The sequence below is a fragment of the Porites lutea genome, chromosome 11, assembly GCF_958299795.1.
Source record: "Porites lutea chromosome 11, jaPorLute2.1, whole genome shotgun sequence".
In the NCBI taxonomy this organism is placed as follows: domain Eukaryota; kingdom Metazoa; phylum Cnidaria; class Anthozoa; order Scleractinia; family Poritidae; genus Porites; species Porites lutea.
Window position 1 is genome coordinate 19,411,812 of NC_133211.1, and position 16,285 is coordinate 19,428,096.

Here is a 16,285-nt window from a genome sequence, read left to right on the forward strand (position 1 = left end):
TTTCTATTCACGAAGGAGGTGTTGTTGAGGCTGGCGAGGTTACCCAGGCATCTTGGCATTCGTTTTTCGGGAGCTGGAGAGAGCTGACAAAACCCGAGCATTGTCTGTGAAGAAATAATCACGCTGTCAAACCTTTGACTTTTTGAGCAAGTAATGTAGAAGGTAAGTGTGGATTTGCTGGTGCTTTCGATAGTTGATACTTTACCTTGTTTTTCTGCACATATCTTTCTTCCATTGCGTTACGCAGTTTTCTAGATTTCCGACTGAAATTTATACATTACCAATGCGCGACGGCATGCTAGACATGTTGTCTGGCTGTACAAATTGGCTCGTCGTAATACTTGCCGAACGGTTGGTTTTTGTTTGGCAAATTTTCTCAACTAGTATTTGCGTTTGTTTTTTATTCGCGTTCCTCTACCTTAAAAAAAACGTTGTCCGTCTCCGTCCCTAAAAAAACCACTTTGCGTTCGAATAGCCAGTAAGTTATAATGTCTGAAAGCGCGTCTGAGTCTAATTTTAAACCCTCGATTGGTCTTCACGAGAAATTTTCACATCAACGAAAAAAACTCTTGCAAGAACATACAAACCTTGAGTATAATCGTTTCGTGAAGAGAACATTCCATTTTTTATACGTTAGTCACTTTGTTTTTCAAAATAGAACGTAAACATAAATATACATTCAAAGAAAGAACCACTCTGAATTCGAAATTGCTGCGAATCTCTCAATTTAAGAAAAAGTTTTCTTATTTTACGTGAAAAATTTAAAACAAATCATAGGATAGGAACTCTTTTTCCTGTAATTAAAACAGGTAGTTTCAATTTGTGAGAACAAAATCGTATTTCATAATTTGTTTGAAATTTTTTTCTTAAAATAAGAAATCTCGAATTTAGAGTGAACCACAACAATGAACGCGTGATTGTAGAATTGCAAATTACTTTGGTACTTAATTTTTTTTGTCAGTTTAAGTCGTAACGGTTAGAATGTTTATTTTTCCGTTCAGTTTCACGAGTGGGATTTAAACAAAGCCTTTTTACTCTTATTGCTAGGCTCCAGCAACCTTAAATAAGAGTGCTGAGAAAAAATAAAAACTGTAGACGAATTTGAACTGTATCTTATTCCAAGGATTGTCAGGCTTGATTCCTAAAGGTTACAACACTCCAAAGGGTCCAACTTCTCAAGGATTACACGGGGTTCCATAGATTCAATTCGCTAAAGGTTCAAAGATCATCAAGATGTCTACAAGAACACAACACGTTTTTACAGATCTCCCAGGAGGCCTAGCACTCCTAAACGTTTACATAATCATGCACACTACCCCCCTCCCCCCCTGTGGACCATGAAGAATGGTCCACCTTCTATACCTAGAATCAAATATCAAAGAGAATAAAAAAAAATAATGATAACTCAGTGGATATAGTCTCTCTCTCAAAAAAACTGTTTAATGTTCAGAATACATAACAAACTTAATGGTCGTCTTGTAATTCAGCAATCCACTGTCTTCTTTTTCGCTCTCCCCTGACTGCAGCTCTACGCCGCTCTCGATTTCATCTCGCTCGACCTTGCGTTGGCTGTTCTGGTGATTCAGGTACTTGCTCCTGAGAAGCTGCTTCATTTGTAGAACAGCTTACTTCCAGTGGGTACAACAATAATCAAAGCGGTCTCCTTAAGAGTCCACTTCTACTTGATCCACTCCCTTGGACTCTGACCTCAGCACCTCTACTCTCCCCATCCTTGCTCATCAGAAGCCGTTCCACCTTGCCCATCTTCCAATAGGATCTTGGGTGGGTTTTGTCATGAAACAATACCAGATCTCCGACAAACACTACCCTTGATACCGCTTTCTTCTTCAATTGGTTATGGGCATTTCGTAATTCAAGAAGGTATTCTCCTCTCCAACGCTTCCAAAAATGAGTCAGAATCATATCAAGGTGTTTTGCTCTTCTGTTCAGGTCATCCGGTAAAATTCTAAAATCTGCATCAGCAGGACTATTTCAGGAAGGGTGCTGAGTCTTCGACCAACAATGAGGTGGGAGGGTGTGAGGGGTTCTTCCAGGTCCTCAGAAGAGACATATGAAATGGGTTGGCAATTTAAGATCATTTCACCTTCTGTGACAACAGTTACCAGTTCATCATAGGAAAGTTTGGCTCGGCCGATTGTCTTCTTAAGATATCTCTTCAGTGACTTGACAAGTCGTTCGTAAAAACCTTCCCACCATGGGGTTTCTCTAAGTTGTAGGACCATTATTTTGATCTTCTCTTGGGCAAAGTACTTAACAACACTGGGATCATAAGTAATCTTCTCAAGCTCCTTAGAAGCACTCTTGAAGGTTTTGGCATTGTCTGATACCACTAAAGAAGGCCGTGAATGATGAGCTACAAATCTTCTAAAGCACCTCAGAAATGCCTCTGTAGTCATATTGGGCACAACCTCGAAGTGGACCGCCCTCGTAGAAGAACAAGTAAACAAACAAATCCAGACCTTACTTTCTTCCTCACTGGTAGACTTCACAAAAAGGTGTCCAACATAATCCAAACCAATGTCACAAATGCAGGTGCCTCTTTCACTCTATAGCTAGGCAGGGGTGGAGCTCGTGGAACCTTATACGGTTTCCCTTCAAACTTCTTTCATACTGTGTATCTAAACAACAAACAAGGATTCCAGCATTCTTCAGGTACAAGCTTTCTTATCTCGTCAACACGGTATTGCATATATTGCTGGCAGAAGTATTCAACCAGACAGACAAGCAGTAATACAACTTACTAAACACAAGAGAATTAATTATTGTAACAAGTATGTCTTTTCTAAATATATGTTTAACTCTGCTAATTTGCCCTAGGGCAGACATACAAGATGATGCTGTGTTAATTATGTGGTCGTTGAATGAGAGTTTACTATCAAACACTACACTGAGGCTATGAACTGAGGCTTCAAAACTATCCCAGAAAGAAATCCACTTACTGTGATCTCCATCGCACTTCTTTTACTCCAGCTTTGGCAACTGAACTTGAATATTTCTCCGCACAGATGAAGAGAAATTCGATGTTGAAGCTGAAGGTGGCGAAGAATTTCTCCTGATGTGAACGCCACTTGCTGATGTGCTTTCCGACACGTTCGCTTCGGTATTTACATCTGAACACACGACCTTTAATGACAGGGCATTTTCTATGCTAGCAATAGCCAACTGAACATTTTACTTCAGCAAATCTGCTCGTTCAATTTCACCTTTGATTTCTTCCTCGGCCACAAGGTCAAGAATTTCTGCATCAAGTTGTCAAAGAGTATTGAGTTTCTGCTGTAGGCTGTCTCTTTGTTGTTTCAGCTTGATTTTGTGTTCCCACACTTGAGAAATGTCTCCTACTCCAAGGACATCAATAACAGATAAAATAATACATTTCGCACTTGACCTGCGTCCTGCATGCTGTCGTCACTTTGCAGCGAGTTCTTCGGCCATAACACAACACAACTTCACTCACATCAGGTACGTAGAATCCGCTTTTATCCGGCTAACAATGGACCATGAAGACGAATTTGAACTGTATTTTACTCCAAGAATTGTCAGGCTCAATTCCTAAAGGTTACAACACTCCGAAGGGTCCAACTTCTCAAGGATTACACAGGATTCCATAGATTCAATTCACTTAAGGTTCACAGATCATCAAGATGGCTACAAGAACACAACACGTTTTTACGGATCTCTAAGGAGGCCTAGCGCTCCTAAACTCTTACATGATCGTGCACAAAAACTTCTTAACCCTCACAATGCTGATGAAAAAAGCCCAATGGTTTCTTCAATGGGGAAGTAAGAGGAATCAGAAGTTATTCATTTATAAAGGAATTTTATGCAGATGGCCCCTGATGGATAAAAGACTGCTTACTCTCTCTCTACCTCACACCATTTCACAGACAGTTAATAACTTTGTATGATGAATTTTTCTGCTCTCTAAATAATAATAAATAATGGTAATAGGACTGATTGGAGTCCAATTCCCCTGTAATCGTACAAGTGATAAACAAAATCGGACGACCGCACAGTCTGTTTGAGCCTCCTTTACTCCTTCAATTTGGAATCTATAGCACTGAGCAATCACTTTGCGACATTTCGGAAGGCTAAGTTGATCTCTATTTCTAGTGTTGTACTCGTACATTTTTTAGCACTGTGTGAGCTTTGAACATCAATAGTTAGGTGTCAGACTATTCAGACATTTATAAATCATGGTAGTGTCCGGCAAGCGCAACAGTTCTTTTATAGTAAGCCAGCCCAGTTCCTACAGTATTGGGGAAATATGATTGTACTTCCTGGTGCCAGTCAATATGCGCGCAGCAAAATTTTGCATCAGTTGTCCCTTCTTAATATTTTGTTTGAATGTATCAAACCATACGGGGAAACAGTAAAATAATGTACTAAATGTAGGAGAATTTAGCATTATGTTTAGAACAAGTGTCTAACCCTACTTATTTGACACAAACTAGAAAGTTAAGAGGACGCTAAGGTGAAAATGATTTGCACAGCAAGTTAGAGATCCTAGGAAATCTGTTCCAAACATGAGTGGATATCCTGTGCAGAACTTAAGAGATATATTTTTGTGTCATCCACGTACAATTCTTATACTAAATTTAGTTCCTGCAGGAAGATCATTCATATTTAAGCTAAAAGGCTTGGGGCTCAGGATCGAGCTTTGAGGTACCCCATGAGTTACCATAAGGGGCTCTGACAAAGAAGTTCCCACTTGGGTGCATTGTTCTCTATTCATGAGATAACTATGGAACCACTGTAAAGCTTTGTTCGAGGTGCCAAGCTGGTATAGTTTGCTAAGTAGGGTCAAATTACATAGACTATCGAAGGCCTTCCTTAAGTCAATCAGTACCATAGCTGTGATTTGGCCCTGAAAATATGGTCGGTTACATATACAAGCAGGCTTAGAGTTTCAGTTGAGTGCAGCTTCCGATTTCCACTCTGATGGCTAGTGAGGCGATTTTTCTGCACCAAGTAGTAATAGGCACAAGAAAGAACGGGGTGCATGAGGGAGTCTCCGTTCTTTTTGCATAATACTTCCAAGCAAGGACTACGAAAAAGCTATGTTTTGTAGTTATCACAGACAATTTTTGCAAGGTAAATCTGAATTTTGGGAGCCAAAGCAACAACAGTTTTCGTCTTGAGGGATAAAAACATGAAACAAGTGAGGAGGTGCATTTTATCAGTTGTCTCAGATACATGTATGCAAAAATGCAATATACCAATTAAATTGTAAAAGAAACATGCAGTGGATGTCATGCCTGCAAGAAGTTGCAGTGGGTTTTGGTTTTAATTTCTGGTTTGTTGGTGTACAGTGGCTTATAAATTGTAGCTATAGTTGCTTACGATACAAATGTTTTAACCAAATCAGATGCAAAATAACCTTCTGGCTGAAACTCTTTCGAAAAAATCCAAATTCCCAAAAGGAAATGTCTACCACAACTTCCTACTGAAGAAGTGTTCTTAATAAGATACTTTTTAATATTTCCTTACAGGATGGATTTTATGGAATGTAGCTTGGGAACTTGCACTTGTGAACATCGGCCAGTCAATCTTCACAGTATCTCACATAATTTTCCATCAGCTGCTAATAAAAGCCGTGAATTTATGCAGAATTCTCCAGCTTCTTATAATAAGAAGGAACACCATCATGGCCCTGTACCAAAGAGAACAAGAATTGAAGGTACAGCTGTAAATAAGGAATAAATAAATGATGATTTAAAGGTAGCACATCCACTTACTGGTTCTTTCACAATCTGATTCCTGGTCAAATTGGAATTTGGAAATGTTGGTTTATAAGGGAGGAGGAGGGAACCAGAGTACCTGGTGAAAAACCTCTTGGAGCAAAGGAAAGAATCAACATCAAACTCAACCCACATATGGTTGACACCAGAATTTGAAGCCAGACCACAATGGTGCGAGGCGAGTACTCTCACCACTGCTCCACCCTTGCTCCCCTAGGCTTTATATAACTGCAATTTTATTAAATGCAAGTATAAGTTTCACCATTGTTTGGTCATTTTTATGAGGGTTTGAACAATTACTGATATTTGGCATGTGGCATTAATTTTTAAATTTGACCGAGTCCATGGCGATTAACGAGTCAAACTGTTTAGAGAAGGTAAACAAATTTAATTTAAATACCGTGTTCAACTCGTTTAAGTCGCTTAGAAATTCGACAAAAATGGTCTACTGAGAATAAACTGCTAACAGTGCTAAAGAATTTCGCTCAAAATGTGTTTAAATGGCATTATTTTGATCAAGTTTAATCACGTTTTACACGCGACGGCAAAATGGCCTTCTTCACGTCACAGACAAGGCCGCTATGCCGGGAAACTTCGCAACGACGGCAGCCGGAAGTCTTTCTAGCAGTAATTTCACTTCCCCTTGCCGTCACAGACATCTGCCGTCGTCGGATCTTAAGCAGGCTAATAAGCCCCTTTATGTATAAGCCCCTCCAAATATAAGCCCCCGAAACCGGTAATGCAAAAAACCCTCTGTTAAATCACCCCTCCAAATACAAGCCCCCCTAGGGCTTGTCCTTGGAAAATTGCCCTCAGATACAAAGTAAAACAAAGCAAAAACGATAAATTACTTCCAACTATAAGGCTAGCCCAATCGAAAAGGGCCTTTCAAAAATATAAGCCCCGGGGCTTATTTTCAGAATTTTACGATAACTAGTTAAGTCAAAGACGTTTTGTTCCATGAAAATGACATCACTTATCAAGGTCTCACATTAACAACTAAACTCAAGATAAAAATTAAAATGTGGCTTTAACAAAGCTTCGAAGTGATTGAGCATGACCTAATAGATGTAGATAACCTTCTTGAGGGAAACATTTCCATTAAATGGGCAAAACCTAACAGCTGATTAACGGATTGTTAATGGCTTTTCAAAGTGTTGCAACAGTTTGACAAAAGCTTTCATTGGCTAAGCAAAATGTTGGTAAGCATTTGAACTAATTGTTTAGATTTTCAACATTTTGTCGCTGGATGCCATTTTTTTGTATTACAAAAAAAGGAGGAAAACGGAATTTCATTGAATAAGGATACCAGGAGCTGCTGACAACAGTAGGGACTTTAAGATTCAATGACGCAATGGCAACAACAATATCTAAAAGAACAATAGGTTTAATAAGCAAAATAACAACTTTGCGTGTGCATCATGCTTTTTTGTACATTTCTTTACCATTTTTACCCGACTATGACATGAAAATGAGTTATTTTGTGTTTTATAGAGAATGTACACAAACAACAATGAAATTTTGTTTCTCTTTCTGAACTTGAATATTTGCTCTTGGAATTCAAATTCAGGTTATTTGCGTACATTTGACAAAGTAAGTAAGTAGGAATAATCGTGATAAACACTGAAAGAATGCAAATTCACTTTTTAAGTGACGTTCTTGTTGCTGTCGCTTCGTTGGATCTTTAGGAACCTACTATCAAAAGAAGAAGTGCCTTGCTACCAGCTTTACCAAAATGTATGATGATGATGACTATACAAGTTTACTCTGTGAGCAAGGCAGGCTGTTGTGATGTTTCATTTTTAGCAGCCTCATTGGAGTTTTTTACTTTGGTATCACTTTATTTCTGACAACTGCTTGTTATTTCCAGTGGCTGCAGGCACAAGAGGTGGTACCTTTGACTGCAGAATGTGCGAAAGGGTGTTCAAAACAGAAGAAGACCTGGAAAAACATCTCCTTAATCATGCTGAGCATCGGCCATACAAATGCCCACAGTGCAACAAAGGCTTTAAACAACCTTGCCATTTAAACCAGCATCTGCGCACCCATACTGATGAACGGCCATTCCCTTGCGAAGTCTGTCACAAATGCTTCAAGCAAGCATGCCAGCTGAAGCAACACATGAGACTTCACACAGGAGAGAAACCCTATCACTGTTCTCAATGCAGCCGCTCCTTCAAACAGGCCAGCCAATTAAACCAACATGTACGTCTCCATACAGGTGAGAAGCCGTACAAGTGTAGCCACTGTGACAAAACCTTCACTCAGGCCAGCCAGCTTCGGTCGCATAAGAAAACACATGATCCAAAGCCAGACAGGAAAGCAAGCATTTCAAGAAAACCAAGGTCCACACCCCGAGAAGCTGTAGTTATGCCCACTTTCACAGCCAAGCCAGCTGCTCACTCAATGCCATATCAACCAAGTCAGCCAAGCTTTAATCCTGGCTTGAAAATGGAGCCAAGTTTTGGTTTCAAAAGCACATCTCCCTTTGGCGCTAACAGCAGTATACAGGTATGTCACCTGCGAGAGCTCCCTGTAACTCCTTTGCCACCTAACTACTCAGTTGATTAGTTTATTAGACATACTCTCAACAAAATCAAATTGTATTGATTCTTAGTAAAATAGCTGTTACAAACCCTTCTGTGCTTTTTAAAAGTTACATGTCCAGTTGAAGTGACAAGGTACAGTGTAACAGCAAATGTCCTAGTTGACTCTAAACAAACAATTTTAATTAGCAAAATTAACCCAAGTTTTTATAGTGTAGTGCCTTGCGCACAAATAAAGCGATTTTAGTGGAGAGAATTCCTGTAAGAAACTAGCCTTGTCATCTGCCTGTTTCCAAGGATAGGTTACCCTATTTCTGTTTACCGAAGAAAGTGCATGGTAATTAACATACACTGCACATTTTTGTTTTTTGGGGTTTAAAGGATCAATCCAAAACAATTTGCCATAGATTTGACAGTTGATCCACCTAGTTAACTGAGACAAAACACTTACAACAACTTTTACATAATCTGGCAGGCCATGCTGTAAATTATCACTTAGTTTATAACCAGGGCATTTTTATCTGAGAATTTGATGCTTGGGTTACCAATGTTCCTCGTAAACAGGCACTCCTGTTAATAAATCGAGTGTTAGAAATATTAATTTATTCACTTATGTTTTGCTGACTTAATGCAGATCATGTGACAACATTCAAGGGAGCATTCTCTAATAAAATTACATACATTCCTGCTTTCATATGCTCTTTATTTCCAACAAGAAAAGAGAGCAAATCTCCTGAGTATTGTCATGGTTTTCACCAGCACAAAACATAAAAGCAATTACTGAAGGTCTACTGGTCTATTGATTTCTGGTACAAAATTATGCCTGATTATTACAGTGCAGACACTCAAATGGGACACTTGGAAGGAGATTGTCGAATCACAACCTTTTCTGAAACCAAAGATTTTCAAGGTTTTTTGCAAACAGAGCGCTAAAATTCACAGTTCAACTATGTGTCCATTGAAAACTTTAAAAGCATTTGAACTTACTTGACCTCTCAGGGAACAGCCTTCAAATTTATGAATTTTATGGGTGCCTTTGCAAAAAACTTGAGAATCTTTTGTTTTCAGAAAATGTTGTGATTGGACGATGTTCTACCAAGTGTCCCAGTTTGAGTGTCTGTACTGTAAAGAAACCAGTACACTGTTATTGAACAAAATCTAAACAATTCTTCCATGCCAGCAGTAACCAACCTTACACAACAAAAGTTGCATCCCAGCTCAGCACTAAGGTGCTTAACAGCTTAAACTCATCACTGAAATGTTGGGAATTTTTTAGTGACAAAAATGTTTTTTACACATTATTATGTTGTGGAATGAATTAATTTTTTAAAGAAAGATTAATACAGTGTACAGCACCAGATTGACCATATGTTTGTTTTGCTTTAATGTCAGAAGTTACAGTTTACGAGTAAGTTCCTGTTTTTTAATTGTTAGTTTGCCCCTGTGTTTTAATTGCTCTTGGAGCTACTTCCAAGCACCTACAACCACAACAAATTATGCATTGCTTGTACAAACTTAAGTTCATACCTATTGCACCAGACTTTGAATGTTGTTGGGATTACATTCTTTTTGACATACTACTGGTGTGATCTTAATTTTGTATGTGCAATACATTTAGGCATGAAAGTGGCTTCATTTGTAATCAACAGTATATGGTATATGAGCATGAACAGGGGTGTACCAGGAATTTTGTTTGAAGGGGGAGGTCTAATTTGTTCACTCTTTGGAAGCTGATACTTTCCATGTGTCTGTTTTGTTGCACGGTAGTACATAAACCCTTGGTGTAACACCATGCACAGCTTAAATGACATTTCATTGATAAAGGGCCCACCATCAAAACATTTGTCTCTTGTGATAACTGTTAAGATAATAATATTTTGACCTCAAGCCAATGTACATCACAAGGTTTATTTCAAGCTGTGTGGTGAAAGTTGCATGGGATTTTTCCGAGGTAATTTTTTCATATTCGATTCCAAGCAGTCAGTCAAAGGGACTGCATGTGTCATGAGGAGATTTCTGTTTTAGGTCAATCTGTTTTAGTGCCTTTACCCATACACTGTCACACAATGTTCCTGTAGAGTAAAGAAGAAGGTATCAAACAAATTTCATCAGGGATCTCTAACTGTTATGATATTTTGGTGATTTTGCAGATGACATTAAAAAAGTTGCATTAAAAATTGGCCCAACGTTTTCACATCTCAATCCATGTCCATCCTTGCCATCTGTTGCAGCAGACAACTGGAAACAGTTTCAGTGCCTAATCATTAAATAACAAAGCTGGACCATTATTGTTTTTTTGGAATTCAATTGTTGAAAAATTGTTTTGGCTTTTTAAAAAGATAGCAAATAGCTTGACATGGTCTCCTTTAGTACTTTAAAAATCCTAGGGGTCTGACAGATACATTTGAGCATGGTGGACCAGGCCTCTGACCCTTCTCGTGGATCCACCACTGAGAAATGCATGTCTATAACATAGCATTGAAGCGCTAAGTGTTTTCTGATCAACTGTTAGAAGTCTTCTCACCCAAAGAACCCTTGTTCATGCTTGTATGTCAAAGGGAGGATTTGGCATTAGATCAGTAGTCACTCGGGGTCTTACACCACATAACCGTCCTGTTGAGTTTCAGTCTCGTAGCAGACGTAAATTAATGATGACTGTTCTCACCTGGATATAATATTCTTTAGATTGTGTCACTAATATTAATATAGTCTACGATTGTTCAAGTTTATTCATGGTCCATTTTATCTTTTGATTATCACAGAAAACACATTTTAATGAACCGAGAAAAATGTAAAATGTACCAAGGATACATTTCTCCAATCCTCCCCAATCCTCCCCAATCCTACCCCTCTTGATTAATACTGTTCTAGTTGGGACTCCTCATACCCCACCCCCTAAAAGTTCCTTTGACTTTTCCCTGTGATATGGTATATTTTCTGGTGTCACTTAAAAGGGTTTAATTAGTTTGTAGAGTGGTAGTGTGCATTTTTATGAATTGAAATAAAAAAGTAAGTTATTATTATTATGGAATGTATCAGATACATTCCATTTTGTCCCAGGAGACAATAAACTGCATGTGAAGAGAGAGACTACTTAAGTTAAGGAATATGGATTTGTGTTATAGTTGCTAGCTTTTATATTTTGGAAAAATTTGAAAGTTGGCAGCATGGTGACCATGCACGTTTATGAGCCATATTTTATTTTAAGTATGAAAATGACAGTATTTTACATTTTAGGACAATAGTGGCAAAGAGTTTCATACTGCTTGTCTTACAATAATTACCAAATATACACTGTAAACTTGTCAAAACTCTTTTAATCACAGCAAGCATAACAGTTTGTGAATTTTTGTTAACTTCAAAGTGCAGACATGTCTGACCCCCTCACTCCCAGAAATGCCACCGGTTACAATCCAAGTGGCAAAACATGAGCAGTATTGTTGTACTTGATGTTCTAATATTGTCAGCATTGTCATCACCATCATCAAATTGCCAAAGCTCTCTATCGACTCTGGGAGTGAAGAGGTCTGACATAATATGCACACCATTACCTGAATATAAACACAACCCCAGGGAGTCAATCATTCCTTTTCCATTGTTTGTGTTTATTTTTCTACTTCTAAGTCATGAGCTGCACCTTGAGTTGTGCACACTCTGCTTTTAAGACCAGGTTTTACATTTAGTTTTCCTAGTGGAGGTTCTTTTTTGTCACTAGCGTGTGAAGTTGACTGATAATTTGGTTTTGACTTGAAAACAGTCAACTTCAGCTGGGTCTTTAAACTGTTATAAGGGAAAATCAAAAATCATTTTGTGTCTGTTTTACTAGTTGAATTTGCAGGCTGCTAGGTATACTTACAGCCTTCTCCATTGTTTAAGAGGAAAAAGGTCTTGACCTGCCACTGCATTTGATAATAAGTTTTAAAACTAGAAATTTTGTAGTCAGTTCATTAAAACACCCTTCTTATACCTTAATGTACGCTAACTGATAACAAGTGGAAACTAATAACCTAGGGCTGCTCTGAGGTTTGCATGTTTCTAGCCTTAATTTTCTTACCCAAAAGGAAATTTTACTAAAGATCACTAAAATAGGGATGTAAGCCACAATGGCGCTCTCCTACTTAGAGGCTTCTATTAGTAATCGTAAAAAAGGGAGCACGCAGATGTTTCATGCATGCCTTCTGTTCCCTTTGCCCCACCCCTTGGATGGTGCAAAGAGGCCACTGTTGAGGAGAGAGCTATGATGTTATCAGGCCGTGTAATAATTATTACTTACGTTTGTTACTGTTCTATACTAAATTACTGAGACTGTTTTGTGTTATTAAAACCTTGTCTTGTGGGTATCTCTGAAAAAAGTCACCAAAAAGTTGGCAGAAGAGAGCTACTCTGAAGTCCTGCAAAGTTTCAAATGCACCTTCACTCTCCTTCGTTGCTAATAAAAACAATAGAAAAGGTGACTGATCGTCAGACTTTTAAATGATCTGTTTCAGTTAACATATTACACATTTTGGGAGTAGAAACATAACCGAAATGAAATTCTGACACCAATTAATTTTGGTGAATATGCATCTGAGAAACTTGCATAATGGCATTCTGCTGTAGAATGATGAAAAACTCTGTAGTTTCTATTTTGAAAGTCCATGTGGTTAGGGGGTATTTCCCAGGGGTACTCTCCTCCTTCAAAGATGACTTCAGGGTGCTTATCACAACAACCTACACCCTCAAGGGCTTTATGGGCATGGCTCAAGTTCCTTTTAATAGGTACCCAAAAACTAGTTGAGTAACAGAATAGTTTTCTTGATCATTTTTTAACTCAACACTCTTGAAGACTCTTAAAAGGTGGCCAAACTGCTCTAAAAGAGGTCATTTTAGATTTAAGCACCCCTAAGCTAGCTCTAAACTGTACCAGTTGACAAAAGGTGTCACAGGCACCCCATCATTTTGTAGGGGTTTACTCCAGGGGATACATACATAGACTTTCACACCTTTTTCAGTCTTTGCCTCACTAAGGAGCCTGTTTATAGGCCCTGGGGCATTTTCCAAATATTTAGTTAAATAACCAACTCAAAGTCTGTTGCTTTAATAGACCTTTTCAGCTTGTGTGGTTTATTTGCCCAAATCAGGTCACGTGATGTTCCCAAGGGAATTTACTTTGCCTTTGTCTTGTCTTAAATTATGCACGCGTATGCAGGTGGACCCGAAAACATTTGAAAGAAAACAAGGACAGTTCTCTGGGTACAATCCCATGGTTAATAAATTATAAATTATGTATACGCACGCACGTGGATAGGACGACATTTGAAAGAAACAGATCTCGTGAGTAATTTCTCATGGTAAATAAAGTATCTCTTGATTATAAATTATGCATGCGTATGCACGTGGACACCAAAAAAGTCGAAAGAAACCGTTCCCTGGGGTTGCGTCAAATGGACTGAAATGAGAAAACAAAACATACAAGCTAAAAAGTTCTATTCGTGCATGGACAGACTGTGTGATAAAAAAGCAAAATATAGCTAGGAAAATTTTCAGAGATACCCATAAAAGATTCATTTTTACTGCAGTACATAATACATGATATTCAATTCCGGTGTGACTTAATCAGTAGTGGTTAAATTTACTGTTCTTGCATGAAGTTATCTGCCTGATGCAGCCAGGACATGTCACGTCAAAGAAAAATTGGGCAATTGACCACAATCCTTCGTAAATTCCGGTTAATCACCACATTCGAGTCCAACTGTCAACTGATTAAAAATTTTACAAGTGTGATTTTCAAGTGTAGCTATTGTTAGGGCCAATTTAATAAATCTATTACAAGTTTACACGTGTAAAAGTCTTATTAAAAGGTACGGTAAAACGGGAGACAAAAACGTTCAACTTATTTTGTAACACTGCTCCAAAACGAGTTGAAAAACGATGTTGAGCGTTTTTACCGCCCACGCTCAAACCTGCTTTGCAAGATATCAGATTTTTGCAGTTTGTAAAATGTTGTTGCAGAAGGTAGAGAGTAGTTCTACTTTTTGCGACAAAATGTTTACATGTTGCGCGTTTTACCTGCCCAAGTCAAACTTCTTTTGCACAGCAAGTGACGTAACTCCGGTGTGCTGGCGTGACTCCCGCCTAATTTTATCCAATCAGAAGTCAGTATTCAAGCAACTTTGTTGCCTTACAGGTCTGAACATGGGTGGTAAAACGCGCTACATAGCTTTCAACTCGTTTGTCCAGCAATGTTACGAAACAAGTTGCACGATTTTGTTGCCCGTAACGCAAATTAGCCACTTATTGTAAACAATGGCTACATTTTTCACTTACTTTTGTAAAAGTTTTATTAAAAATGACCCCAAGTTTCGCGCCAGCGGTGTGAAAAATCTCTAAATTCTTTCCAGGCACGAAAGGATGTATTTGCAATCGTTCACAAATTTTAAGGGACTCATGTGGTTGTGGCCTTATGCTTTTGCAGGACTTCCATATGCTTGAGTTTTCCATTCACAGACAATCAAAGTTGTTAGTTCTTTGTGCTGCTGCATTTTAAATGCTTAAAATTTGGACTAAAGTTTGTTGAAACTTTTGCGCCATGTTAAACATTGATCATATTTTTAAGAAGTTTTAAAATTGAGTTTATATGTTCACTAGGTTTTATAGTGGTGGAATAAATGTTTATGAAGAGAAATTAGAGAAATGTTTGCAGAGAACGTAAAATAGATATTTATTTTTGGTTTGTGTATAGTTGGGGGTATTTAAATTCCCTGTGTAAAATAGATGAGAGTTATTATTTAGTGTAGTTATAACGGCGTCATTAATTTAATTTTGTGTATATAGAATAACATTGTGTGCGTGATTGAAGAAGGAAATTATAAAATAAAACAATGGCTTCGTTTGGCCGACACTAGAAATACTCGATGTTGTATATTAGTTGTCCCCAAATAGGTGTGAGGAATGGCGCGCCCGGAGGGAAGAAAGAAAATTCTCCACGCGGGAGGCGACTTTCACGCGCGCTCGCGCGTATCGCTCTCTTTACTATCCACGAGAAAAAAATCGCAGAAGTGATTGGCGCCCACATGGTTAACATTTATTTCACAACAAAAAATGGCAATGGAGGAGAGCGCAAGCTAGCGATGAAGCCGAAAGGAGAATGGGCAGAAACAATAGACCTTTCTAGCTTGTATGCTTTGTTTTCCCATTTGAGACCATGTGATGGTACCCTGGAGAAATCTTTCATCCTATACACGTGCATCCACGGGCATATGTACTGTATGCATAGCTTATGAAATAACAAATGGCACATTCCCTGTAAAAGCATCACGTGGTCCAGGCGCGAACTGGCCTGTGGTTGAGGTAGCCCAAGCTCGAAATATGAGCATCGGCGAGCATCGTAGACCGTTCGCAGTCCTCTATTTTTCCGTAAGATCGTCGAGATCGAGGGCTTTGCGTTTCAAGCTGCATCTTGCATGAGTGTCAAAACTACTTAGGGTACATTTTCAAGAAATCATGATGGCCGTCATAAACGGTAAGACGCGCTATATCTCAACGCAAAGGATTTGTATGGGAGAAAAAACCTATCGTTTCTGTAACCAATGAAAATGAAAGGATTTCAATAAAAAAGAGCTTGCTTTACATAAAATGTGTTACATCTCTCCTGTGTGGTCCATGGACCAATTTATGGCCGTGTTATGGGTTGTACTGTAAATGGTTTTCTCTCTCTATATATATATAAAAGTTTGTATAGAGCGAGAAAACCTGGCCCAGTTTCCAATTTGGGGGCTACAAAGCATTCGAATACTTCTTTTTGGTCGACTGCTTGAAATTGTCTTCTATCTCCTTGGTTAAACTGGAAGAGAGTTTTTTTAGCTTACTAGTTTCGCACAGAGCGATCCCCTTTTTTCTGTTCGTTTTGGTGCACACTGAAAAGCCTTTCCTCACATGATTTGTCGCAAAAGCAAAAGGAGGACGCGAAACAGTAACTTCAGCGACCTGCAATAAACACGA

The 16,285-nt window shown here is 38.5% G+C and overlaps 2 protein-coding genes across 2 annotated transcripts; one reads left to right on the forward strand and one right to left on the reverse strand.

Moving 5' to 3' along the window:
* The first annotated feature begins 52 nt into the window (after window positions 1–52).
* Window positions 53–15,192, forward strand: LOC140951689 (uncharacterized). Its single transcript, XM_073400999.1, has 3 exons — window positions 53–162; window positions 5,511–5,698; window positions 7,630–15,192. Exons 2-3 carry the CDS (start codon window positions 5,512–5,514, stop codon window positions 8,328–8,330), a joined length of 888 nt encoding a protein of 295 aa, XP_073257100.1. The 5' UTR covers window positions 53–162; window position 5,511; the 3' UTR covers window positions 8,331–15,192.
* On the reverse strand, window positions 1,947–2,417 carry LOC140953304 (uncharacterized). Its single transcript, XM_073402798.1, has one exon. It carries the CDS (start codon window positions 2,415–2,417, stop codon window positions 1,947–1,949), a length of 471 nt encoding a protein of 156 aa, XP_073258899.1.
* Window positions 15,193–16,285: the final 1,093 nt, after the last annotated feature.

Excerpts from the sequence above, each read along its gene's own strand:
- LOC140953304 (XM_073402798.1), bottom strand. The coding sequence starts at position 2,417 with ATGACTACAGAGGCATTTCTGAGGTGCTTTAGAAGATTTGTAGCTCAT.
- LOC140951689 (XM_073400999.1), top strand. The coding sequence starts at position 5,512 with ATGGATTTTATGGAATGTAGCTTGGGAACTTGCACTTGTGAACATCGG. Across the intron at positions 5,699-7,629 it reads AAAGAGAACAAGAATTGAAG|TGGCTGCAGGCACAAGAGGT; the intron begins GTACAGCTGTAA and ends TGTTATTTCCAG.